The sequence below is a fragment of the Neovison vison genome, chromosome 10, assembly GCF_020171115.1.
Source record: "Neovison vison isolate M4711 chromosome 10, ASM_NN_V1, whole genome shotgun sequence".
NCBI classification, from domain to species: domain Eukaryota; kingdom Metazoa; phylum Chordata; class Mammalia; order Carnivora; family Mustelidae; genus Neogale; species Neogale vison.
In genome coordinates, this window is record NC_058100.1 from 71,431,939 (window position 1) to 71,457,621 (window position 25,683).

General features: G+C 40.5%; 1 protein-coding gene across 9 annotated transcripts in view; it reads left to right on the forward strand.

The window, feature by feature from the left end:
* The window catches only part of PPP1R12B (protein phosphatase 1 regulatory subunit 12B), a 223,306-nt gene that overhangs the window by 132,606 nt on the left and 65,017 nt on the right, over positions 1-25,683 (forward strand). For all 9 annotated transcript variants that reach the window (XM_044267619.1, XM_044267620.1, XM_044267610.1 and 6 more), the window contains 3 exons: positions 655-844; positions 930-1,042; positions 2,106-2,147. In XM_044267619.1, the coding sequence (XP_044123554.1) occupies positions 655-844; positions 930-1,042; positions 2,106-2,147 (345 nt within the window). The remainder of the gene's footprint in view (positions 1-654; positions 845-929; positions 1,043-2,105; positions 2,148-25,683) is intronic.

Here is a 25,683-nt window from a genome sequence, read left to right on the forward strand (position 1 = left end):
ATTTATTTATTTATGAGAGACAGAGAGAAAGAGAGGCAGAGGGAGAAGCAGGCTCCCCACTGAACAGGGAGCCTGATGCAGGACTCAATCCCAGGACCCTGAGATCATGACCTGAGCTGAAGGCAGATGCTTTACCACCTCAGCCACCCAGGCACCCAGGAATTTTTTTTTAAGTTTTAATAAGCCTGGTTATGGCAGGCTTGTAGAGTATTCAGAAATTGGTACACTGCTCAGACTTGGTAGCTGTTCTCGGATTACTGTCTTATTTCTTCATATTCCCAAGCTGCTTTTTATTTTTCTCTGTAAACTTTGCCTTTCAGCACTCCATCTTAAACAGGTCATCATCCTTCTTATTTTCATTCCAAAATGAAAGGAATTTTTATTAACAAGGTTAATGCTACAGAGTACCCTTTGGTCAATTTAGGGAAATTTTTCCTGGGCTGTTGTCAACATGATGATGTTATCAGATAAGAATCTAGAAGCTGTTTCCTTTCTGGCTAATTAACTAACTTTAGTTCAGCTCAGTAGCTATTTACTGAGCATCTACTATTAATAAGCCTCTTGGTATAGGAAAAGCCCATTGTTACAAGCATGCTATCCTTATCATTTGGTTGGATTTGACCTCTAACATCTCAGCCTATGGATTATTTCCAGCCTGTCTATCGTCGCCTGAGGTATCCAGCTCAGCTAGACAAACCCACAACACCAGTGTCTCCTTCTGCATCAAGGCCGTCTCTCTACACCAGTTCCCATCTGCTGCGGACAAGCAGATCTTCAGTCCCTGACTCTGAGAGTTCGGAGACCACCACAAACACTGCAGTTGCAAAGGAAATGGACAAAAATGGTTTGTAGAGCTTCAGAATATGCGACCCCCACTTATGTACATGCCCCCACTTCCTGAGATCACATTTTGTTTTCTCTCTGGCCAGAGAGTGAAGAAGCGGATGTGGATGATCAGTCCTCTAATAGACTGTCCATCCGTGAGAGGAGGAGGGCCAAGGAACGACGGCGAGGCACGGGCATCAATTTCTGGACAAAGGATGTAAGTAGATTGGTCCAGGTTGGGACATATCACATCACCCATGGCTGCCATCCTCTGTTTGAGGGTCCCATGTGGTCCGATGAATCTTGCAGATGATCAAGAAATATTACTGAGGAAAGAGAAGAAAGACTACCCTGGAGTGGGACTCCTTTCATATATTCTTGGCTGGATACCCAGTGCCTAGAACTGTGCCAGGCACAAAGTAGACACTCAGTAAATAATAAGTGATGAATGAAAAGACCAGAAATCTGTAACAACTATGTAAACAAATATAACAAGGGAATAAGCTTGTCAAATATTAGCAATTCTCCCTAGTAGTCCCAGAAAATCATGTAGTTAGACAATAGTATTTTCCCATAGAACCAGAGGTTCTAATGAACTATTTTAGGAGCATTACAAGAATTTCAAGGATTTGTGTTACTAAAATCTTAGTAACACAAGTTCATCTGACCCAATTTTACTCTTTTAGAGGAAAAAAGAAAAAAATACATATAAAACAGATTAACTTCAACTTTAAAATAAAGGCAGGTGCACTGGTGCCTACTAACTGCAGGCACATTCAGTACTTTCATTTACCCTCTTACTCTGTGCCCGTTTCACTCAACTTTGTTATTGGCATTTTTTAAAAGTAAGTGACCAAGAATCAAGATGTCCCTGCTTACCAATGACTCATTTGAAAACTAGGTGAGACCTTCAGGGAGACAAGGAATGAAACGGTAATAGTTATCTTTTAGAAACTATTCTTTAAGATAAAAGTATCTCATTTTTATAGGCCCCAATAGACTACTAACTATTGACAGAGATGAAATAAAGTTCTGTCTTTTCTAAAGATACCCCTTTTCCTGCTATGGCCTATGTGGCGTTTTTGATGACAGGTGATGTTCCTGCTCTGTCTGCCTCTGGCGGCTGTTAAAAACAGCAGTAACAGAGCATCACTTGGCAGTCAGTTCTCACTGCCTGTGTTGGAAATGCCGAGATGCATAATTGATGGGAGCTGACCTTGTTGCTTTCAAGGAGGTCTATAACCATGGTCTTCTTGTTTTTCTCCCTCTTCCCTTTTCAGGAGGATGAAGCTGACGTGTCCGAAGAGGTAAAAGCAGCACTGGTAAGTGGCAAGCCAGTGAGGCATGTCCCTTTCAGTTCAGCCTCTCTCATGTGCATACAATTTCGAGAGAAAGGAGCAGGCCCTATGCAGATTTGAGTTACGGGAGGATTTGGAGATAGACATTGCTCTGAGAGATGGGGCAGGTGTTAGTTGGCAGTACATGGTCTCAGGTGCTCTTGAGCAAGTTTCCTGCACTTCTCTATGTCTTCTGCTGATCCCCAATACAGTTCTAGGAGCTGTCTAGGATCTAGGATCTGTCTGCTTTTACTCTCTTTTGAGTACGCTACTGGATTGTAGAAAGTACTTTGAAGTCTTTGGAAGAAAAGTGAAGACTGATACTATTTCTTTAATGGATTTATACTTACATAAATGTGAAGAATGTAAACATCGCACAATCCAAAAGTCACTTATATTTGACTTTGAAATGAGGTTAAACCCTTGACTCTTATACAACTCAGGCCTGGCATCCAACTTCTCTCTGTAGTGGATGGCCTGGGCCCAGCTTTCCTGACATTCCAGGCTCCTGAAAACCACTCAAAAATGACAGAAAGTTAGTGGTTTCCTTATCAGTACTGTTTTTGAGGGAAGAAGGAATTTGGTTTTGACTACATGAATTGAGACTTACATGTACGTTTTTACTGGAAATTATGTAAAAAGATGGCCTTTTTATATTCTGCAGTTAGCTGAAAGTAGGTTCTCAGAATATATTTGAGTGGCATCTGGGTGACTCAGTTGGCTAAGAGTCCAACTCTTTTATTTTTTTTAATTTATTTTATTTTATTTTTTTTTTAAGATTTTATTTATTTATCCGACAGAGAGAGACCACAAGTAGGCAGAGAGGCAGGCAGAGAGAGAGAGGAGGAAGCAGGCTCCCCACTGAGCAGAGAGCCCGATGCGGGACTTGATCCCAGAACCCTAAGATCATGACCTGAGCCGAAGGCAGCGGCTTAACCCACTGAGCCACCCAGGCGCCCCTATTTTATTTTTTTAAAAGTTGGGGACTGAGCAGACAGCAAGGAGAGAGAATCTTAAGTGGGTTTCACACCCGGTGTGGCACCTACTTAAAAAAAAAAAAAAAAGAATGTATTTGATAAACCATACTGAAAATCAACAATTAATGCATTCTTAGCAGAGAAAATAGAAATACTGTATTATGTCATTGACCGGCCTGTATTTTAGTCAAGATGCAAAGCAATCAGTACGGCCTTCCAAAAAAGCAACGCCTAGACGACTAGTGGTGACATAGGTGAGAACTGCCCACCCTTGGTTAAAGCCAGGTAGACTCACAAAGAGGAGCTGTGTCAGTCGAAGTACCACAAAGATGTTCCTACACTTGCATAAATAACAGCAACTCTTCAGTTCTTCACTGGGCTGGAATGGGCTTTTGGAGACATAAAGAGTGAATGTAGGAAAATTGCTTTGGGGAATTATAAAATACCTAAAGAGAGAATCTGAATAATAAATTACAGAGCACTAAAATGGACTGTAATTCCTAGAGGGTTATAGGGCCCATTAAATCCATAAAGGGAATGACAACAAGAATGGCTTTGTTGTGACAGAATGTCTTTCGTCAGTGAAAATCTGTGACTCCACCTTTCCAAACCACTTAGCATGGGAAAATCCTGACGTAGCGCAGAGGTTAGGAAAACTAGAATGTTCTTGATGCAGTGCTTCCCAGAGAATTTCATCTCAGGGCTTGAATGAAAATTATAGAAAAAATTTTCTGATTGGAGGAAGAACAGACTATTGAGATTTGATGTGAAAGGCATTTGTCAGACTGAAGAACATTTCACTCATTCAGTTGCTTGAGGCATCTATTAGTGTCTGCCATGTGTCAAGCGGACTCCAACAAGAATCTTAAGAGAAGAATGAACAGTCTGTTATCTCTAGAAGGTAATTTAACCGAAGAGGGAAAACAAAAAGCCAAAAAACACCTGTTTTTCTCGCAAGTACTCTCTTCTAACACGAGTAGGCATGATGCCATTATCCTGTGGACCCACAGACCAACACACCAGGCCGCGTAAGGTGCGGTTGTACTTCAAGACAGTCAGTGATGTCTTAGGACCAGTCTTTCTCCCCCTCCTCCATGTCCTTCCATCGGGCAGCAGAACTGAGCTCGCCCGAGGAGGGGGCATTCTGTTGAACTGGCTCTGTTAGCTAATGAGCATGGATACTACTGAGAAGCCAGGCCAGTTCTTTCTTTTCTTGGTTTTTGGTTCAGTAAGACTATATATGCTATTGAGGTCATGACAGCTCCCTTCTCTTTCTTAGCCTGTTGTTAAAGAGTAGTGCCGGTATTTTTAAAATTAACTCTTCCCAAGACTCTGGCATATATGTTTTTTGAAATATAATTTACAGTCTATAAACTGCACAGATCTTTGGTGTACGATTTGATGAATTTTGACAACTGTATACACCAGTGTGAACACCACTCAAATCAAGATATAAAATTTTTCCGTCACCTTGAAAAGTGCCCTCATGCCCCCTTCCCTGTCCCAAGAGGCAGCCACTCTTCTGACTTCTGTCACCGTGGATTAATACTGCCTGTTTTTGAACTAAATATATAGGAATCATACAGTCATATTTCATTTTAAGAGTAGAAAGGAAACTTTAGTGGTTATCATCCCTATCTTATGTTCCAGTTAGAGTTAGAATTAAAATGCCTCCAAATAAGTACAGATTTTGTTTCCTTCTCTTAAATGATTTCATAAGAAGATTCTTTGCCCTCGCACCCATCTATCAGTAGTAACAACAGCATGGTTAAGAAAACTTCTCTGTTGTTTAATCTAAATCTCTGTTGGTATCATTGAAATCCATTTCTTCTTTATGTGTACCTGTGCTAGAAAAATGTCATCAGCATTTATATACAGATATCATTTATTGCCAGGAAGGACCCTGGTGTTTGTTTTCAATTGTGTGGTAGGAGAAAGACCATTCGTGCATTTCTATGGTGGTGACACCAAGGAATCATACTTAGAAGGCTGAGGACTTCGCTTAAGCCCCACACACTCCATGATTTTAGTCAGAACCCATCTCCATTGGTAAATCCATGAACAGGTGAGACTGACAATATATTATTTGATGTCTTAGCACCTCCTTGACAGGTGTGTTCAAAGCACATCTGTTAATTATCCATATTAGGTATGTAATAGAGACTTCCCAGAAGTCTTTTTTTTTTTTAAGATTTTATTTATTTATTTGACAGAGATCACAAGTAGGCAAAAGAGGCAGACAGAGAGTGGGGGGCAGGAGGCTCCCTGCTGAGTAAGATCCCGATGCAGGGCTGGATCCCTGGACCCTGGGATCATGACCTGAGCCAAAGGCAGAGGCTTTAACCCACTGAGCCACCCAGGCGCCCCCAGAAGTCTTAATAAATCTTTTATCTTGCTAAATGAAAAAGAGACTGTATCTAGATCTTAATGTGAGGAAGAAGGGTATTCCAGTCATACCTGAAAAAACTTTTATGTTCAGGAGCATGTTTGTTTTCTTCACTGTAAGTAATTACTAGAGGTAATTCCTTTACAGTGTTTGTTCTAGACAGCACAGTCATAGCCAAACTGCAGAAAGTGATAGCCATTTGATTTCCTTCCAGCTGTTTGTTTTTCGTTTTGTTTTGTTTTGTTTTGTTTTTTTACCTACATCTTAGGCCTCCTTCTCTTTTGCTTAACACTGATTTTATCTACTGCGTTCTTGCTGTTTTCCCCCTTTTACTCCTCTGGAACAGACGGTTTCCCTAGCCAGTTCTGTTGTATAATTAAGTGTGTCACTAGAGGGCGTAAGTAGTCAACAGAAAAGATGCTGGAGAACAAGAGTAGCGCCCTAAAAAATTTGAACAGAAGACAGATTCTTTAGGGTTTTTTTTGTTTTTTTTTTTTAAAGATTTCATTTATTCATTTGAGAGAGAGACAGTGAGAGAGAGCATGAACGAGGAGAAGGTGAGAGAGAGAAGCAGGCTCCCCGTGGAGCTGGGAGCCCGATGTGGGACTCTATCCCGGGACTCCAGGATCATGACCCGAGCCGAAGGACGCCTGGGTGGCTCAGTTGGCTGGACAGATTCTTTAGTTTTAAAGGAATTGTTAAAGAACCCAGCTCAGTGTATTAAAGTTACTTGCCTCCCAACTTTTGGGAATTTAGAGAGATAACCTGGGTTAGGGACCTCAATTTACAGTTAAGAAAACTGAGGCCCAGGGAAGTTAAGAAGTGTTCAGGGACTTGAAAGCTCTGCTAGTTGATTGCCCTGTGCCCTACATCAGGGAATCTTTTTATTCGACCTAAGTGAAACAGACCTGCAATCAGGGCTTATATCCTTCTGCATTCCCTGTTGATCCATTTGGTTTTTTACTCAACAGATTATGTGTTCAAATTGACTTGCTACTAGCTTCTTGCTTCCTTAAGTGAAGGAATGTCTTCCTGAAGGACAACTGAAAAGCCTACTCTGAGTATTAAGATTCAGTCAGTAGGTAGAATAGCAGCATTCTTCTGTTGTCCTTGACGTAAGTAGGTACTTACGTCTTTCAAGAAGTAAGAATTTCCATACAAAATGCTTTCCTCCTGTCCACGCCCTCCCTCCATCCCTGTTGGCTTTAGGCAAATCAGGTAGCACTCCATCTGAACAAATTTCACTGACGCCTCACCTCAAAATTAGCAATGTAATTTTTCCATTCCAGAATGGAACCAGTAGATCTTGATTGCTAATCACCCCTCAAAATGCGTTGGTAAAGGAGATATTGTTAAGGAATTATTAATTCATGAACATTAAGATATCTGTCTTAGAAAAATGGTGGCCTGGGGCGCCTGGGTGGCTCAGTGGGTTAAGCCTCTGCTTTCGGCTCAAGTCATGATCCCAGGGTCCCAGGGAAGCCCAGGGTCCAGGGATCCAGCCCTGCATCGGACTCTCTGCTCAGCGGGGAGCCTCCTTCCCCTGACTCCTCTCTCTCTGCCTGCCTCTCTGCCTACTTCTGAGATCTCTCTCTCTCTCTGTCTCTCTCTCTCTGTCAAATAAATAAGCAAACCTTTAAAAAAAAAAAAAAAAGATAAATGGTGGCCTGCTAGTGGATAGATGTGTTGGGAAATTGCTCCAAAAGAAGCAAGTTATTAAATGTAAGATTTTCATATTACAGAAAAGAGAAACCATACAGAGACTTGCTGCCAAAGCTTGGTTTTGAACTAAGTTTTAACAGAAAATGAAACTTGCCTTGGGAGCCACTTGGCCCCAGAAATGTCTCTACTAACAGAAGTCACTAAATGCATTTCCCATTTTGTCCTGCCTTCTCCCTTTATAACCTTCTTCTCATTTATTCACTGAGCAAGTACTTTTAAGTAACATGTTATAATCGGGCAATTTTTTTGGATACTGGAGATGCAACAATGAATGAAAAGCCCTGCTCTTATGGATTTTACATTCTAGTGGAGGAAATCTACAATAAATAAAGGTGTGAAGTAAGTAGTATGTGAAAAGGTGGTAAGTGTTTTTGGTAAACCCACGTAGAGTAGGATAGGCAGGAATCAGAAATGCCTGAGTGGGATAGGAAGTTGACATGAGAATTTTAAGTAGGGTGGTCAGATGAAAGCATCATCTGGACCTAGACTGAACATCATCTGAAACTCTGGAGCTAGCCAGGGGGAATAGCACGTACAAAGATTCTGAGGCGGAAGTGTACTTGATGTACTTGAGGACAGGCGAAAAGAACAATGTGGCAGAGCAGAATGGGCATAAGGGCCCAAATGACATAGACTGATAAGTCATTTTACGGCTCTGGCTTTTGATCTGAGTGAGTGGGTAGCCATTGTAGAGTTTTGAGCAGAAGAGTGACATGATTATACTTATATTTTAAGGAGTTACTCTGCCTGCTGTTTTGAGGATGTCCTCTAATGGGGTTTGGGTGGAAGCAGGGACATCAGGAGGCTGCATATAATTATCCAGGGGAAAAGTGATGGCGGTTTGGACCAAAGTGATAGTGGGTACTAAAGATACTGAGCAGTTTTCAGAATCAGGATACAGTTTGAAATTAGAATAAATACAGTTTGCTGCTGGATTGGGTATAGAGTGAAAAAAAGCCTGGGGTTGTGGGGAGGTGTAGTGATCAAGGTTGACACTGAAGCTTTTAGCCAAAGCAACGGAAAGTATAGAGTTTTCATAACAGAGATGGAGAAGACTGTGGAAGGAATGAATTTAGTGGGGGAAGAGCAAGCCTGTAGTTTGGCTTTTAGGAGTGTTAAATTTAGTATGTCTGATTGACATCCACTTGGAAATGTCAAGAAGAGACTTAGTGTTTGGAGTCTAGAGTTCAGGTGAGCGGTCCAGACTGGACATACAAACTTGAATGTCAGCAAATGTATAGATTGTATTTAAAACCATGAGATTGAATGAGATCACCAAGAGAATGAGAGTTGACAGAGAAATCCAAAGAAAATCCAAAGTGCCCTGGGGCACTCCAAAATTCAAAGTGAAAAGAGGAAGAGCCACAGAGGAAACTGATGAATCCCAGCATTTCACTCTGAGAATATGACTGTTTTTGGTTAAATTAGAAGAATTCTATTGATAACCATATTGCAGGTGATCTTTTAAGTAGACTCAGCTTTTGGTCTCCTTTGCTTCACTTAACCTCCCTTAGCTTTATTACATCTTTGAATAACTAGCACTTCCATTACACTTAAGAATAAGAGACTTTCTTTGAAAAACTTATTTCTGAGTGGTATCATAAGCTAAATTCTGAGTTAGCTCTGTGATGGATAGAATAGAAATTACAGAGTGAATTTTAGAACTGAGAGAGACTTACACTTCTAGTAAGCAGTTAAACTTCTCATTTTAAAGATAGCCACTGAAGCCCAGAGAGATTAAGTAACTTGCCAGGATCACATAGCTGGGTTCCTAGTCCATGGCCGTTGTACTGCCTTCAGGTGTATTTTTATGTCTGTTATGTATCGCCTAGTAGTTAAGAGTGCAGACCCATGACCTAGATGGACTCCCTGGGCCACTTAACTGCTTTGGATAAGTTGAAACTCACATGCTTCAGTTTCCTCATTTGTACAGTAGGAATAATCATAGTAGCTACTTCTTAAAATTGTAAAGTGAAAATGAAGAAATACATTTAAATAGTTAGAGATTATTGAGATTCATTCATGCTATCTTCCAAACTGTAGGTTCGTAAATCTGCGTAAGTATAAGACTTTGGGAATACTTTCCTTGACCTTAGAGTCATGTGATCTGGAAGTTATTTATTCATTTATCCCTAAAGAATGGGTTCTTTGGAGAGTCAGAGGGCTCCTTTCTGACTCCAGTATATGTCCATGCCCTGAGAATGTACCTGATGAATTTTGAGAAAGAAGTTTTCAAGGGGGTTGCTGGAGTAGGAGAAACAAGTAATGAGTAGAAAGGGAAGAAAGAACTAAACATTGGGACGCCTGGGTGGCTCAGTGGGTTAAGCCTCTGCCTTCAGCTCAGGTCGTGGCCTCTGCCTTCATCTCAGGGTTCTGGGATCTAGCTCCGCATCAGGCTTTCTGCTGGGCAGGGAGCCTGCTTCCCCCTCCCCCTCTACCTGCCTCTCTGCCTACTTGTTATCTCTCTCTCTCTCTCTGTCAAATAAATAAATAAAATAAAATAAAACGAAGAAGAACTAAATGTTCACAATTTAGCTGGGAACTCCCTGAGCACCTGACCAAGTCAAGTTCCTGCAGATTTCTCTGTCAATCAAGCAGGCTTTCATTTCTGTGCCTCAGTTACCCCTCCCATTTATCTTTCTCTGCCGGTATTACTCCAACAGTTTTTTTTTTTTTTTTAAGATTTTATTTATTTACTTGACAGAGAGAGATCACAAGTAGGCAGAGAAGCAGGCAGAGAGAGAGAGAGGAGGAAGCAGGCTCCCTGCTGAGCAGAGAGCCTGACTCGGGGCTCGATCCCAGGACCCTGAGATCATGACCCGGGCTGAAGGCAGCGCCTTAACCCACTGAGCCACCCAGGCACCCCTCCAACAGTTCTAGTTTTATAGATCTTTACTCTCTCCCCATACTCCACCCTCCCCCGCCAGCACACACGCTTTCTTTGAGTAAAATTATAGCGCCTTTGCCTATTTGCTCTGTTTTTTCCACAGCTTTGCTTCTGGCTATTTGCTGGGTCTTTTCCCCTCTCTCAAGCAGTATTTTTAAAATCTTGTTACTTAATCTTGTGAAGCCCCTTAATCTGCTGGAGGGCATCCAGCGATTCTCTGTCTGCTCTCCGCCACGGGGCAGTATCCTTGCCATTCTCCTTTTAGGTAAAATCCTAGAACTGTTTTGCTTTCCTCTCTCTCTGGGGCTTGATTACCTAATATGGTAAGGTATGTCCCGGACAAGACGGCACTGTCCAGATGGAACAGCAGTTTGACTAAGTTTAAAGACACTGTAGGTGAGCCATCAGAGCTAGCAGGGTTAGTTATTTATGTAGGAAAGTCGTATTTTTCACAGTATACCATATAACAGCCAAAGTCTTGTGTGTGTGTTTTTTTAAGGCAAGCCTTTCTTTCTTTTAATCAAGTGAAAGGATAAGAAAATATAGATTTTCCTCCCTCTGCCTCTTTATCTTTAGCCAGATAAGGAAAAAAACAAAACAAAACAAAACACGAAGAGAACGGCGTAGTTTGTCCCCAAATTGAGAGGGTTTTGAGAAGTCTGAGAAATTTAGTTACATAAAAATGCTTATAAGGATATTAAAAAGAAGGGTAGATTTAATAAGTGATGGCTGTTATAAACAGTCCTGTGGGAGCAGGCTAGCATTCACATGAAGAAAAGCAAGCCGTCCTGGATTTGACCAATTGATGACAATGGGCAGTCCCAAGGAAGGAGATGGAGATTGAGACATGGCAGCCGACCAACTCTGTGTGGGGGAGGCTGCCTTCTATCCAGTGTGCACTAAAGAATCTTCTCTAGTGGTTGACTCCACATTAGCCTGGAAGGATCTTTCCTTTCACTGTACATTTGCTCTTTCTTTGCGACTATAGTTTCTTAAAATACTGCAGATGCTGTGATTTTCTATATATGGGTCATACTGTGCCTTGCTCTAGCCCAAGCTATATAAACCAACAAAGTTTCTTTTGGCATCTTCCTTTTAAGGCCTCTATTAATTTTAGGTCGTGCTGTTGCCAAGGAAATCTCAGTAATCAAAGCTCACATGTATTCCTTTGAGACCCTGTAATTTTTGGACCCATTGTCCCATTACATCAGTGAATTCTGCTCTAGTCAGAAATTGTTTTTGAGATAGAATAAACTGACCTTCAAGGTCTCTGTTTGGGCCCTGCTCACACTTCTTATCCAAAGATGTGGAGGGTTTATCAACTAGTAAGGAAGTACAGTTAACCTCTTGACCTTTTGCTTTTCTTCCAATTTCTTTCTTCTGCTTCCCATTGCCTTCAAGGTATTGCTTTGTGTTAGTCACCTGTGACCTTCTGTCTCTTTGTTGGAGAGACACTGATGAGCTTGAAACTCTACTGAAACTATTTTATGGCTATAAAGTCAATATATGTCATTATAGAAAATATACTAAGTATAGGAAAGTGTAACGCAGGGTTCTCAAAAGCAGCAGCACGAGCATTTCTAGAGGTCATAAACATTCCTCGGCATACTTGATGGGTCACAGAGATGGGGAGATGGTCCACATGCATTCAGTGGACAGAGGCCAGAGATGCTAGATGTCCTAATGTGTCCTGTGTGACAGTTGTCCCTGTAGCTTGCTTGACTTTTGACTACCTTCCTGGACAGTCATAGATGAAATCTCTCTGTTATCTGAGTCTAAAACCAAACTTGATTTTATGAACAAATTCACATTTTATGGCAGAGGGAATCTAAAAATTCAACCACCATCTGAACTGAGGAAAAACTGTAGTTTTAGTTTTACTCATTCCTGATAGCACTGCCATTTGTATAATGGCATTGTTATAAAACACATTCTACAGATCTGCATCTGACTTTGTTCTTCACTGCTATCTGTAAGGGGTCCAAGCCTCTGATTATTTCATTATACTTTCTAGTACTATTAGCCCAAGAGTGTATACATTGAAATAAATATTTCACTATAAATTTTTGTTTCTCTTCATAGTCTATTGTTGTTTTTTTAAATGATTTGGGCTAAGTTTTGTATCTGTGAGCTCAGGATAATAAAGATGGGGAGAGGCTGTCAGAAAATATTTATTATAAAAGGGGATTCTTTGTACTGTAAAGAACAAGAAAATAGTTATACCACTGAATAGTCCAAAGTTATACCACTGAAAGGAAATTACTGTTTAACATTCTGGTGAGTTTTTTGCTGCTATTTTCCCCAAGTTGTTTTATTTTGTTAAACATATTCAAGATTGACTAAGGACATTTTTAAGAAGAAGGATAATTTCCAACCTGAGCATTCCTGGGACCCCATCATTATCATGATGACAATCTCATGGCATTGTCTTCAAAGCACTTGGGTCCAACTCTTTTATCAAAGTAGTCAGTCCTGTGATGGCTTTGATTACAGAGAGCCTCCTGGAATAATTGTTTCTCTTTCAGTTGGAATCTAACAGTTACCTTAGTTATGAAAGTATTCATTTCTTCTGTTGATAGCATGGCTAGAGAGTTTTAACCATGGCTTAGGCTTAGCTAATGTCAGAGTTCTAGCCCCATGATTGAGGTAAAAAGCTTAGTGTGGGATTTGCAGCTCTTTTTCAGCAAATGGAGTGTTTATAGATTTGCCCCAGCAGGAATGTTGCCCTCAAGGCGCTAACAGATGTTGCTTTTAAAGCTATAATTCATGTACGAGCTAAAAGGTAGGATAGTTGGGGTGAAAACCTAAAGATAAATGCTTACAGTCTACCAGTCTTAATTTTGTCTCTACCATCTCAGTCTTCGATGAAACAAGTTTAAGAGTCAGCAGCCATTTAGTGACATGACTTTCTTTCATAGAAAATCCAAAGTTTTATATCCAAATATGATTTTTCAAGACAATGTTCATACAGGTATGATTTGTGTGCTTTTGAAAATACTTGGCTTTTCATTGCTTTAAAAATGTTTTTTATGCCCTGAACTCTTAACACCTTAAACTATACCAATGTTACTGACTACTGAGAAGAAAAGAGGGGACATTTTTAAAACCCATTGGCATAAGTCATAAGGACTTAACAAACAGTATGGCAACTATCGTTTAAAATGCTCTGTGGGGCGCCTAGGTGGCTCAGTGGGTTAAAGCCGCTGCCTTCGGCTCAGGTCATGATCTCGGACTCCTGGGATCGAGCCCCACATCTGGTTCTCTGCTCGGCGGGGAGCCTGCTTCCTCCTCTCTCTCTCTCTCTCTGCCTACTTGTGATCTATCTGTCAAATAAATAAATAAAATCTTTTAAAAATAAATAATAAAATAAAATAAAATGCTGTGTTTCATGGGGCACGTGGGTGGCTCAGTGGGTTGAGCCTCTGCCTTCGGCTCAGGTCATGATCCCAGGGTCCTGGGATCAAGCCCTGATCTCTGCTTAACAGGGAGCCTGCTCCCCCCGCCCACGGCCTTCTCTCTCTGCCTGCCTGTCTGCCTACTTTTGATCTGTCTGTCAAATAAATAAAATCTTTTAATAAATAAATAAATAAATAAAATGCTGTGTTTCATGGTTGAAGGTTGCTAAGAGAATAAATCCTAAAAGTTCTTATAATTAAAAAAAGTTCTTATGGTAAGAAAAAAAATTCTGTAACTATGGTAAGGGATTTTAACTAGACTTACTGTGTTTATTTTGAAATATATTACAAATATCTAATGATCGTGTTGTACATGTGAAACTAATATAATTTGTATCATATACAAATATAATGTATATAATTTATATCATATACAATGTTTAAAAAAACATTGGCAAGTTTATAGCTCAAACTAAAATTACTTAGCTGTTGGGTGACTTTGAAAAGTGGTATACCAAATTGGTGAGTCATGGGCTATCTATGGTACTGAATTCTTAGTTTCTTATTTCTTCAGGTGTCTAGTAGAGCTGCTTGCTGGCTCTTGTGGAGGGTCAACACCCCCTTCTTGAGGTCCGCAGGGAGGGCAGATGTCTAGGTCTGCTCTCCAGTGGTGTGTATTAGGGGAGGGACAGCGACAGCGGGGCCAGCCTAGTTTGCATCTTCCGTACATTACACTTTCTAGGTCAGGGCTTAGCAAACCTTTTATATAAAGGGCCTGATTGTAATATTTTCTACTCTGTGGTCCATATAGTCAGTTGCAACTATTCAACTCTGCTATTATAGTGGGAGAGTAGCCATAGACAGTATGTCAACAAATGGAGTGGCTATGTTCTAGTAAAACTTTACTTCTTAAAGCAAGTTGGTGGGCTGGCTTTGGCTTACGGCCCAGGCCACAGTTTGCCAGCCTCTGCTCTTGGCTACAGATTCAGAAATGTTTGCTGATGTAAACGTGGCTCCAAATGTCAGTTTGTTCTCCTCCAAGCGTTTTTCTGGTAATTCAGCATTTTTCCAATTCCTCCGATTCTTTAGTATCATTGACACTTTGTGGGGCAAGGGGAGTCATGTGGAGTGAGACATGCTGTTTTTCCGCACTTGGAAAGCATCAGTTTTGGTCACGCCGCAGAAAACAAGCTCTAACAATTCCTGAATGAAGGAGTAAAGGAGGGAGAATTTCTTCCATGTCATTTTAAGTGTAGTTTCTCTGTTCTCTTAGTTCTGTACCTTTTCTCTTTCTTAAACATTTACCTTTTTAATGAAGCATAGTTGACACACAGTGTTACATCGGTTTCAGGTGTACGACATAGCGACTCAGCAAGTGTGCAGGTTTACTGGGCTTACCACAAGTGTAGCTGCCATCTGGTAGTTCATTACCTTTTAAGGACAAAGTCTGAAATTCTCCTAATATGTCCCTATCTGCTTTTTTTCATCTAATCCTATCCCTTTTTACCTCCCAAAGACCTGACTTTGAGGTTAGCTAAAATTACAGTTCGGGGATATACAATCACTTGACACTTGAGAAATTCTGCTTTTTTTAGGCTATGGCCATAAATAAGTTTGCCTTTAAGGCTCACAGATTCTTGGAAGGATACCTGTCATTCACTTTAATTGCTAGTTGTCATTTGAATTCCTTAGTCAGGAGTAGGTTATGGAGTATATTAGTTTTGGGGGGTTTTTTTGGTTCTTTTTTTGTTTTTGCCTTGTTAACTTTGGAAGAATTGGGGGGAGATTTACAAAGGGGATGACAGAACTCTTTAAAGCTTTGACCTTGCACTTACTGAAATGATCATTAAGAGCAATGGATTTTTGGAAAGAGAAGCTAAAATTCTGGTTATTGAACAGATTTAAGGAAAAAAGTGATGAGAGCTGACAGTGATATGTCACAGTAAAGACTCATATCACATATGGGAATCAGCGATGGGTTGGCACAATGAATTTTGTGCCAAGTAAACAAAACCAGATCCTTTCTATAGAATAAAGTTCTGCCTAATATATGACATGTTGTCTAAGAAGTCTTTCCAGTCACTGGTGACCTCTGGTTCTCAAATAAACCTAAGGAAATAGTGTTTGGGCAACTTATAAATCATTTTGGGTGTGTTCGACTTAGCACTAAGGGCAAATTTGGATACTGCTATCCAGCAAGCTGAGCCATTTTCAATAATTACATAATTATGAAGCTTCTCTAGTAGTCTTCCTCAGACTTTTCAGTAAGAATCATGAGGGTCATTTGTTTATAATACAGAATTTTAGGCCTCTCCCCATTGAGGTTCTGAATTAGGAGGGGAGATGGTGGTGGAGGATGGAAAGCCTGGGAATCTGTATTATAATAGAAGTCGCCTAGGTGATTCTTAACAGGCAGATTTGACACTCTTCCTACAGGTATAATATTTAGAGATTGCTAATATCCCAGATCATTATTAAAAAGTAGGATTAACTATGGCGCACTGAGGGGACTTAGAGCCAATCTGTACTCCTACCTCTACTCCAAAAATGCCCATTTAACCCACAGAGAATCAAATTCTTAAAGGCCCCCTAGGACAGTTCAGTCCCATTCAGGAAGTCTTTGGCTCACATAGCAGCATGCCTTTATTCAATCAAGAAATGGTTATTGGTTACCTAGTATGTGTTAAGTATTATGCATTAAGGATACAGAAATGTATAAGGTAGACAATGATCCTGCCAGACTCATAATAACTCGTATTTTAATGGGGCAGGTGGTATTCCTATCAGACAAGTTGAGATACTGCGTAGGCAGTTGAATATAGGAATCTGGTGATCATGAAAGATATTAGAGCTGGAGATGAAGCTATTTGGGAGTCATTGTCTTAAAGATGATACTCAGAGATGGTGAACTGGGTGAGATCTCTCAGGAAGAGAACATAAAGAGGACAAAGGCGTCCATGACCATGCCCTAGAAGACCCCAGGGCTGGCTCTAGACAGAAGCAGGAATAGTTCTTCTGTGGAACAGAACTTATACGGGTAAGTTGGTGGATCTCAAATGGAGAAAATGAAGTAGTTCTGATCTGACTTTCTGTAATATGCAACACACACACACACGCACAGTTTTGTTTTGTTTTTTTTTAATACCTAGAGAGCAATTAGAGTCTATTTGTATCTAAATGAAAGGTAATGAACAAGATTTCTAATATTAAGTGTGGTTTGAATGGGAGGAACTTAAGAAATATGAAAACTCAACAGGACTTGATATTTTACTGGATGTGGACAGTGAACATAAAGAAGAGTCTAGGGGACTCCTGGGTGGCTCAGTTGGTTAAGCAGCTGCCTTCTGCTCAGGTCATGATCCCAGCGTCCTGGGATCGAGTCCCACATCGGGCTCCTTGCTTGGCAGGAAGCCTGCTTCTCCCTCTGCCTGCCATTCTGTCTGGCTGTGCTCACTCTTTCTCCCTCTCTCTCTCTGACAAATAAACAAAATCTTAAAAAAAAAAAAAAAAAAAAAAAAGAGTCTAGAGTGGTTGAGAAGATACATGGATCGGTAGAAACTGTATTGGCTTTGGAGCCAGAAAACCTAGGGCCAAAGCAAGTTCCATCTCTTTTTAGCTGTATGGTCTCAGAAAAGTAATTTAACCTCTCTGAATTCTAAAAGTGCTTTAATTGACTGTAAAAATGAGATTGTTATTCCTATCTTGTAGGCTTGATGTAAGGACAGCAATAATAATGTATTTCACTTTAAATAGTGCCTAGCTTTAGCACGTTTTTAATTAACGAAAGCTGCGAGTTTAATAGTTCTTCATCAGTCTAACCACCCCCCCCCCGCCCCATATTTTTGAGCTTTCACACTTCATTCCTGTTTCCTGGAATGCTCTTCCTCCTACTTTACTGCCTATTCCTCGGCCCACTCCCTTTGTTAACACCCATTTATGATTTAGATTAGGCCCCAACTAGGGCCTCCAAGAAGCTTCCTTTGACCCCTCCTTAGAGTAGATTAGGTTCTCCTCAGTATCTTGAATTAATCTTTAATATATAGTGGTAATTATTACTGTGTGGTATTCACCAATTAAACTAAAATCCTTAAAAGCGAGGTCTGTTTCTTGTTCGTTGTTTTCACTACACAGGATGTAGCAGAATATCTAGTATTTAGGTATGTCTTCTATGAAGATTTGTAGAACAGTCCAGTTGAGGACATTCATATTTCCAACTTTTTTTTTTTTTAAAGATTTTATTTATTTATTTGACACAGAGAGATCACAAGTAGATGGAGAGGCAGGCAGAGAGAGAGAGAGAGGGAAGCATGCTCCCTGCTGAGCAGAGAGCCCGATGCGGGACTCGATCCCAGGACCCTAAGACCATGACCTGAGCCGAAGGCAGCGGCTTAACCCACTGAGCCACCCAGGCGCCCATATTTCCAACTTTGATGGCTGCATGGATCATATGCCATTAATGAGATTGGGAATTCAGGAGGAAGAACATGTTTGTGATGAAGATAATCTTTTTGCCTTTGGACATGCTGACTTTGAGGTACCTATCAGACTTACGAAATTAAATATCCTATCGGCAGTTAGAGAGGCCTGAAGTGTGGGAGGTTTGGGGGCTGGAAATAAAGAGTTAGAGGGTATCAGCCTGCTGGTAATAGTTTTGAACTCTGAAAAGAGTGATATTTTCCAAGAATAACTTGTAGGACAGTTGCTTCTCAACTTTGTTTCTTCCCCATTGTTGTAAGGGATGCACTCATTTGAGTAACTGGTTCAGCATCACAATGGTTCTGAAGCAGGATGGGCAAAAGGAGCACATTCCCCAGGGGAGGCCTCAAAATGATTGTGGGGCCGGAGGAGGATCACTGCTGAGAGAAAGGAAGAGCAGGCAGATTAGGACAGAGGCTGGGCCACACCTTAAGGGATAAGCCGAGGAGGAGAGGTGCCCATGAAAGAGATCAGGGTGGCAATGGTCAAAGAAGCAAAAGAATCAGGAAAGAGTATGTCCCGTCCAAAAAGGGAGTGAAAAGTTTCAAGGACTCGAGGTGACTGAAATGTAATTTCATGTAGCTCAGGCAGAAGGCTTATGTAATTGAGAAATCTACACAGTGATCCAGGCTGGTATCAGGCATAGCTAAATTCAGGAGGCTAAAACTTGGTCATCGGAGCTCTGCCTCCTCCTCTATATAGACCACAAGAGGAAGAATTTCATCTCTGTCTTAGTGTCTGTCTATCCCGTTGACCCTCTCTGGGTCAGGTGAACCTCCTGAGCCTATTTCTGTAGCCAGAGATTAGACAGAAGGCAGTGAAGCATAGTGGTTAAGAGCCAGCACTTTGGAACCAAGGAATTTGAGTTCAGATCCCTGCTCTGCTACTTACTGTGCAACCTTGGACAAAGTACATACTCCTTCTGTGCCTCAGTTTCTTAGAACTCTAACATGTAAGAAATAACTAGCTATCACATAGGTTATTCCTTTAAATGAGATAATACAGATAAAGCTTACCGTGCTGGACATGGGAAGTGCTCAGTAAATGGTAACTACCATTGTGGTGGTAATGATGATGACAGTGGTAGTGATGGTTGTGATAATGAGGAAGTAGCAGCAGGAGCTACCCCTCTTTGCAAGGGGAGGGTTAGGAGAAGGTCGGCTATGTGTATGGCTCCCCACAGGCTAAAAGGTTCCTGTTACCAAAAGAAAAGAAAGGGATAAATTGCTGGAAAGACAAACTGTAGCTACCACAGCCCTCTGTAATCAGTTTGATTCTATAATCCACATAGAGTCTGAGTGGATTTGGCAACAAGGAGATCTTGCCGCTGTGAGAGCAGCGTGGTGGTCTGGGGACGCTGAGTTCGTGGCCCCTTCTCTTCGTGACTGTCCACAGTAATGATCTCAGTGAGCTTCCTGGGGTTAATAGCATCTGGTTAGCAGCCATCCGCTCTGTAGGCAAAGCTCCAAGATGGTTTGCTATGAAAGAAGGAAAGAAGAAAAGAAAAGAGAGAGTGAGGGAGGGAGGGAAAGAGGGAGAGAGAAAGACTTTGTAAAGACTTAAAGAGTTCAAACACATCTGATCACCATATCATTTGGCAGATTGTGGTGACTGTCTGATTTCATGCTTTACTCTGAATTGGGCTTCCTCTTAACAGTCCTTATTCCACATTTCTGCCCCCTCTCCTTGTTGAGAGCAGATGGTAGGCCAACATTCTTGCCTGCTCCTGCAAGCATATTTTGAAGGAATGAAAAGCAAATATTCCTCTACCCCAGAGGAGCATTTTCCATGTTATGCTGGCAATTATGAAAGGATTAGCTAGTGAGATGCAATTATCAGTCACTGTCAGGTTCTCATTACTGATCATGTTGTCCAGACCTACCATGTTTTTTCTGACCATCTTACTTTTTTTGTGTTTCACTTGTTTACAGAGCACCTAATTCAGGACTAGACAGAAAGCCTAATTCAGGATTGACAAAGTTCTACTAAGCCACCCGAAGATTATCATAGCTAAAGAAGTTCAATAGAGTGCAGTTTTGGAAAACAACCTTTAGAGGCTCTGGATTAATCTAGAATGGCTTCCTGAAAGACAAATTCCAAAAGAATTATATGGGAAACTTTTCCTACCAGCGTGGCCCCTCCTCAGCTGCATCATCACCCTGGAAAAATGACACAAATAAAACAGAGCTATATAGCAGATAAGTATTAGGGAAAGGTCAAGAACTGAGAGTTCTCGCTTCCAACTTGACAATTAATAAAAGCACATTGCAGTGTAATAATAATGTGTAAGTATGAATAAGCTACTCCCAGCTATGCATTTAGGTTAGTCCCTTAAACAAAGTTTCTTCCAGAATTTGCTCCCTAAAAATTTCTTTTTTTAATTGCAGCCTACCACTGAGCTTAAGGAATAAATTTGATTTAGATAGTAAAGATTATTAGAAAACTATTTTAAGATGGACAGTGGTGAACATCTTTAAGAGAAAGTACATAACCTCACTAGTATTCAAAACTGTAAATTAGTATTGTAAGTAGGGCTTTTTTTTTTCCACTAACCAAAATAGGCAAAGTTTTAAAAAGATAATGCCCAGTTGACGTGAGTATAGTGAAATGGGCCTCCGTGTATTTTACTGTTGGGAATGCAAGTTAATACTTCCTTTTTGGAAAGCAAACTGTCAGACTATGAAAAGCCCCAATTTGATACAGAATTTCCACGTACGGGAATCTTTCTCTAAGACACAGTCCTAAATATAGGAAAGTCGGGAAGCTTTATATACAGAGATTTTCTTCACGGTATATTATATGTATGTAGCTCTATAAACATTTATTCATTCAATAAATACTTGAGTACCTATTATGTGAAACGCTGTTTGGGAGGTACTATTGAACAAAACAGATTGAGTCCATTTAGCTGTTCGTGATGGTGGAAGAATTGGAAACAACCTAACTGTCCAGTATTCTGGCAACAGTTAAGTAAACTATGATTCACCCATGCAAGGGAATACTATGAATCATAGTTTGCTTTCCTGTTCCCTGACTACTAGCCATTTACGGGTGTTTCCTTGGAACAGATTAGAGTATGAGGCAGCCATTTAAAATTGAGTTACAAAGATAGTGTAATAACCTGGATAAATGCTTATGATAAAATATTACTATATGAACTAGATATACAATTATGTATGTAATAGGAGTACAGCTGTGAAGGGATAGAGGATACCCAGGTCCAGGTAAAAGGTCCAGGGGGGAAGAGTCTCCAGAGTGTTACCAATGATTGTGTTTCTAAGGTGAGACTAAATATGACTGGCTTTTTTCTATTTTTCTTTATTTTCTTTAATGCTCCTGTGCTAATTACATATATATTTTTTTCCTTAAATGCTTTGGCCACACAAACTTCCTTAAAGTGATGGCTTGCCTGAAAGTGAAGACTGAACCAAGTGGGAATTTTGTAAGAGCACTTTTTCTGTCTCTGGTGATGGGTTGTGTGTTTCTGATGGAGTACACGTACTGGATGGTGGAGTCAGAAGTCTCCTGGGCACCCACCCTGCCCCTAATACCATCTGTGTCCACACATAGCAGTGTAGCTGCAGAGTACTCTGCCCCACACGTAGCATGTGGATGGTAAGGTGCCTTTCAGTGAACGTTGGGTTCTGGGTTTTTTATTTGTTTGTTTCATAAATGTCTTTAGAATGTTGTCTGAAGACTGCTTGGGAGTGGGGCTGGTCACATGCTAATTCTCCATCTTCTCATCTATGAAGTTGGAATCTCTGTCGCTTTTAGTGCAATGTGGTGAAATTAAACAGTTCATAGAAATTCACACTGTGACTTAGTCCAGGTGCTAAGAAGCTCTAAGATGATTGAGTTTTCCTTGCCACCTTAACTGAATTTTTAGATTTTTAATCCACTCTTCCTTCTTTTCAGTAGAACTTCAACTTTATTCTTTCCTTCCTCATTCTCTCCCCTACATGAACTCTATCATGGTGCAGACTTTACAATGAGCACAGTCAGACCCCTCATGTCCTATGACTGCGGCAGGATGCCCACTTTTGCCACTCTCTGCACTTTGATGTGCTCAGTGTATGATTTTCATTGTCTTCTCAACTATTAGTGACAGATATGTTTGTAGAAAAGACCTGTTTTCCTCTGTGGTGTCTGAGACTGTGTGTAGGGGTTTTGTTTTGGTCTGGCTTGGTTTGCTTTTCTCTATTTAAAACTTAGATTGTGTCTACACCCACACAGAAACTTTATCCAGCCATCAGGCACCAGTAGGCTGTTCCTTGGCAGAGTGGTGATCAAAAAAAGCCATACCTCTGGTGATCATAAGTTTCAGTTTTTGAAGACTGGGTTCATAAATGCATGGTTTTCTTCCTTTACCTGGCAAGTTATTGACTCAGCAAACCAAAGAATGGAAGATTTGGCATACTTACGAAGTACCAAACTGTTGAGATCACAGAAAATTATTTCTGGAAGGTACTTTAGAAGCTCTTCTAGCCTAGCTCCCTTATTTTACAGATAAAATACCTGGGACCCCAAAAGGGATCATGGCTTAACCTATGCTGTACAATAGCTTAGTGGCAGAGAATGAGCTAGAACAGTTCTGAATTCCCAGATCGGCATTCTTTCCACTGCGCTGATGGCTGTCTTCCAGGTGCCGGAGTGCAGGTGGTGCTTATGACAAGACTCTGCTGGCGGCAGTGCTGGCCCAAGGTCACGGGAAGCACCCTCTTCTTTTGCTCAGTCTGATTCCATTTATAGTAGAGTTTATACACAATTGTAGACACAGGTCTACAATTAAGTCTGCTGCTGTCCCAAGTTTCTTACCTTTTTAAAATCATCTCCCCTCCATTTCTGGTTTTTCAATCTATCTGTTACATATTTTAATCCAAACTACTTAGAAGTAATCAGAATATTCCTCCACTACAGTTGATTTTAAGTTCAAACCTTGGATGTATTTGCTAATGTTTATAGACTGGTGAGATTAGGAGAATTGAACTGTTATTATTTCAAAACTAAAAGCTACTCCTAGGACTTCCACGTCAGGATGGCAAAGTAAGGACACTGAATCCTGTTCCTCTCATTACAAAATTAAGAAGTAGTGGGTAAATATTTTTTAAAGATTTTTAAAAGTACACAGTCATACTTAAAAACAAGATGGAAAGTCTCTTTGGGCCAATAATGGAGAGAAAAGCCACTGTGGGAGGGGAGCTATAAATGGATATAGGCAATTGGGTCAGGGTTTTTTTGTAAAGATTCTGCCTACTCAGAACATGAACCAGGAACACACTATGCTACCTGCAAATGTGGGCTGGGTTAGTTCAGCTCATCCCAGTAGCATTATAGAAATACATCGCTTGCACCTGGCCAGAAATTAGAAAGGGCAGCCAGAGGCTGCAAGCACAAGGACCCACTCAAGACAGAACCATAGCTGTCAACTTAAGATGGGGTTCAAGGCCAGCATCTTACCAGGTCTAAGATGAGGCAACTTGAAACCACCCTGTGGAGACAAATACTCATATTTTAACACTGTCATAGAAGTTGAGTCCTCAAAATCCTATAAAGAATTCATAAAATTTAAGACCATGAAAAGCAGTCAGGAGACCCAACAAATGAGAGAATTGATACCTGAGAGAAAAGGTAATAGAACAGTCTAAAGAGGGTTTTAAAATAAATTAAAATTCTCAACATACAAAAGAAGTTAGATCTCACAAAACAAGAATAACAGGTAATAAAACAAGAACAGAAAGGTGTGCAGGATGCCTGGGTGGCTCAGTTGGTTAATCGTCTGCCTTTGGCTCAACTCATGATCCCAGGGTCCTGGGATGAGTCCCACATCAGGCTCCTTGCTCAGCGGGGAGCCTGCCACTCCCTCTGCCTGCTGCTTCCCCTGCTTGTGCTGGCTCTCCCTTTCTGACAAATTGGAAGAAAAAAAAGAAAAGAAATCTTTTTTTTAAAAAAGGAAGAAGAAGAACAGAAAGGTACGAGAAAGAACCGCTTCGAGGTCTTGGAAGTGAAAATGTAATATTTAAATGAAAACAATATCTAATGAGGTGACAGAAGAGAGAGACTGCACAGCATACTGCTTCCGGCTTTAGAGAAAAACCAGTGAACTGGAAATAGGGTGGAGAAAACATCTCAGTGCAGCGTGGAGATGGCGGAGAAGTGGGACACAGAACACAGCCTGAGGAGCTCAAGCTCACGTCTGCCAGGAGGCCAAAGAAGCAGAGAGAGGGAATGAAAAAGAGGGGATAATAATAAAGATTGCAGTAGAGTATTAATCCATGAAGGCAGGAGTCCTCAGAATAGAAAAACCTCATCCATAAAGCACAATAAATAAACCCATGGCTGTTAATCATTTCCATAATGAAATTGTAGGATATTAATGATATAGAGAAAAAAAATTTTTTTAATTTTATTTATTTATTAGAGAGAGAGCACGAGCAAAGGGCGGGGCAGAGGAGAAGGGAGAGAAAGAATCTGAAGCAGGCTCTCTGCTTGGAGCCTGACATGGGGCTTGATCCTGTGACCCCAAGATCATGACCTGAGTGGAAACCTGTAGTCAGACACCCAACTAACTGAGCCATCCAGGTGCTCTGAGGAAAATTTTAAATGCAAAGAAAAAATACAGATAATGTATCTACAAAATCGGCATTAGGCTCTGGCTGCAGTAGACAATATCCTCAAAGTACTGTGGAAAGACAATTATAAACCTACAGTTCTGTGCAGTGCTTTGTGTGTACAAGAGTGAAACAAAAGCATTTGCAGATACACAGGGGCTAACTTCTCAACCCCCAAACTCTTGCTAGTGAAAGAACCAAAGGAAAAAAGCAAAAAGAGAAGTACATGCAAGAAAACAGTGGAATACTAGAAGCAGAGATATTAAAATACGGTGATAAAGCCAATTTTTTTTCTTTTATGTGTAAAAAACTGGATCTAAAATTCTAGCAACAACAATGCGTTAAATATATAAAAGCATGGTGAGGTCCTTATTTTAAGTAGAGAGGATACTGATTAAGTTTATAAACTGAAAAAATACATTTAAATAACTTTGTTGAATGTAGGAATAACCACTAAAGAGGAATATAGAAATAGAAGATACAATTCCTAAGTCATGGTAATTGGTAATTTTTTAAAAAATTTTTGAAGTTTACTTACTTATTTAAATAATCTCTATACCCAACATGGGGCTCGAACTCATGAACCTGAGATCAGGAGTCACATGTTCTTCCTATTGAGCCAGTCAGGTGCCCCTGAAAAAATAGGTAATTTAAAAAATATATTTACTCGATTCAGTAGAAGGCAGGAAAGGAGATAAAAAGAAGCAAAGGGAAAACATAGTAGATAGGAAATATAAAATAAAATACGTAAGCAATCATAATGAACATAAATTAATCTACAAAGCCAGAGCGGCACTCAGATTATTCTACTTACTTTCTGCTGTCTTCAAAATGATACTGAAGGAGGTAAAAAAAAATGGGGAAAAATATATGCAGATACCCACGAAGAAAAAAACTGATATGACAACATTAATATCCATCAAAAGATAATTTCCTGCCACCTGCCTCCCGCTCAATGCCAAGTCAACACACCTTCACCTCAGATTGCCAGCGGCTCAAACTGACACTCTGCCCCCCAGATTCCAACCCTGTGCTCAAGTCTGTGCACAAAACTGGGCTTAATTAGAACA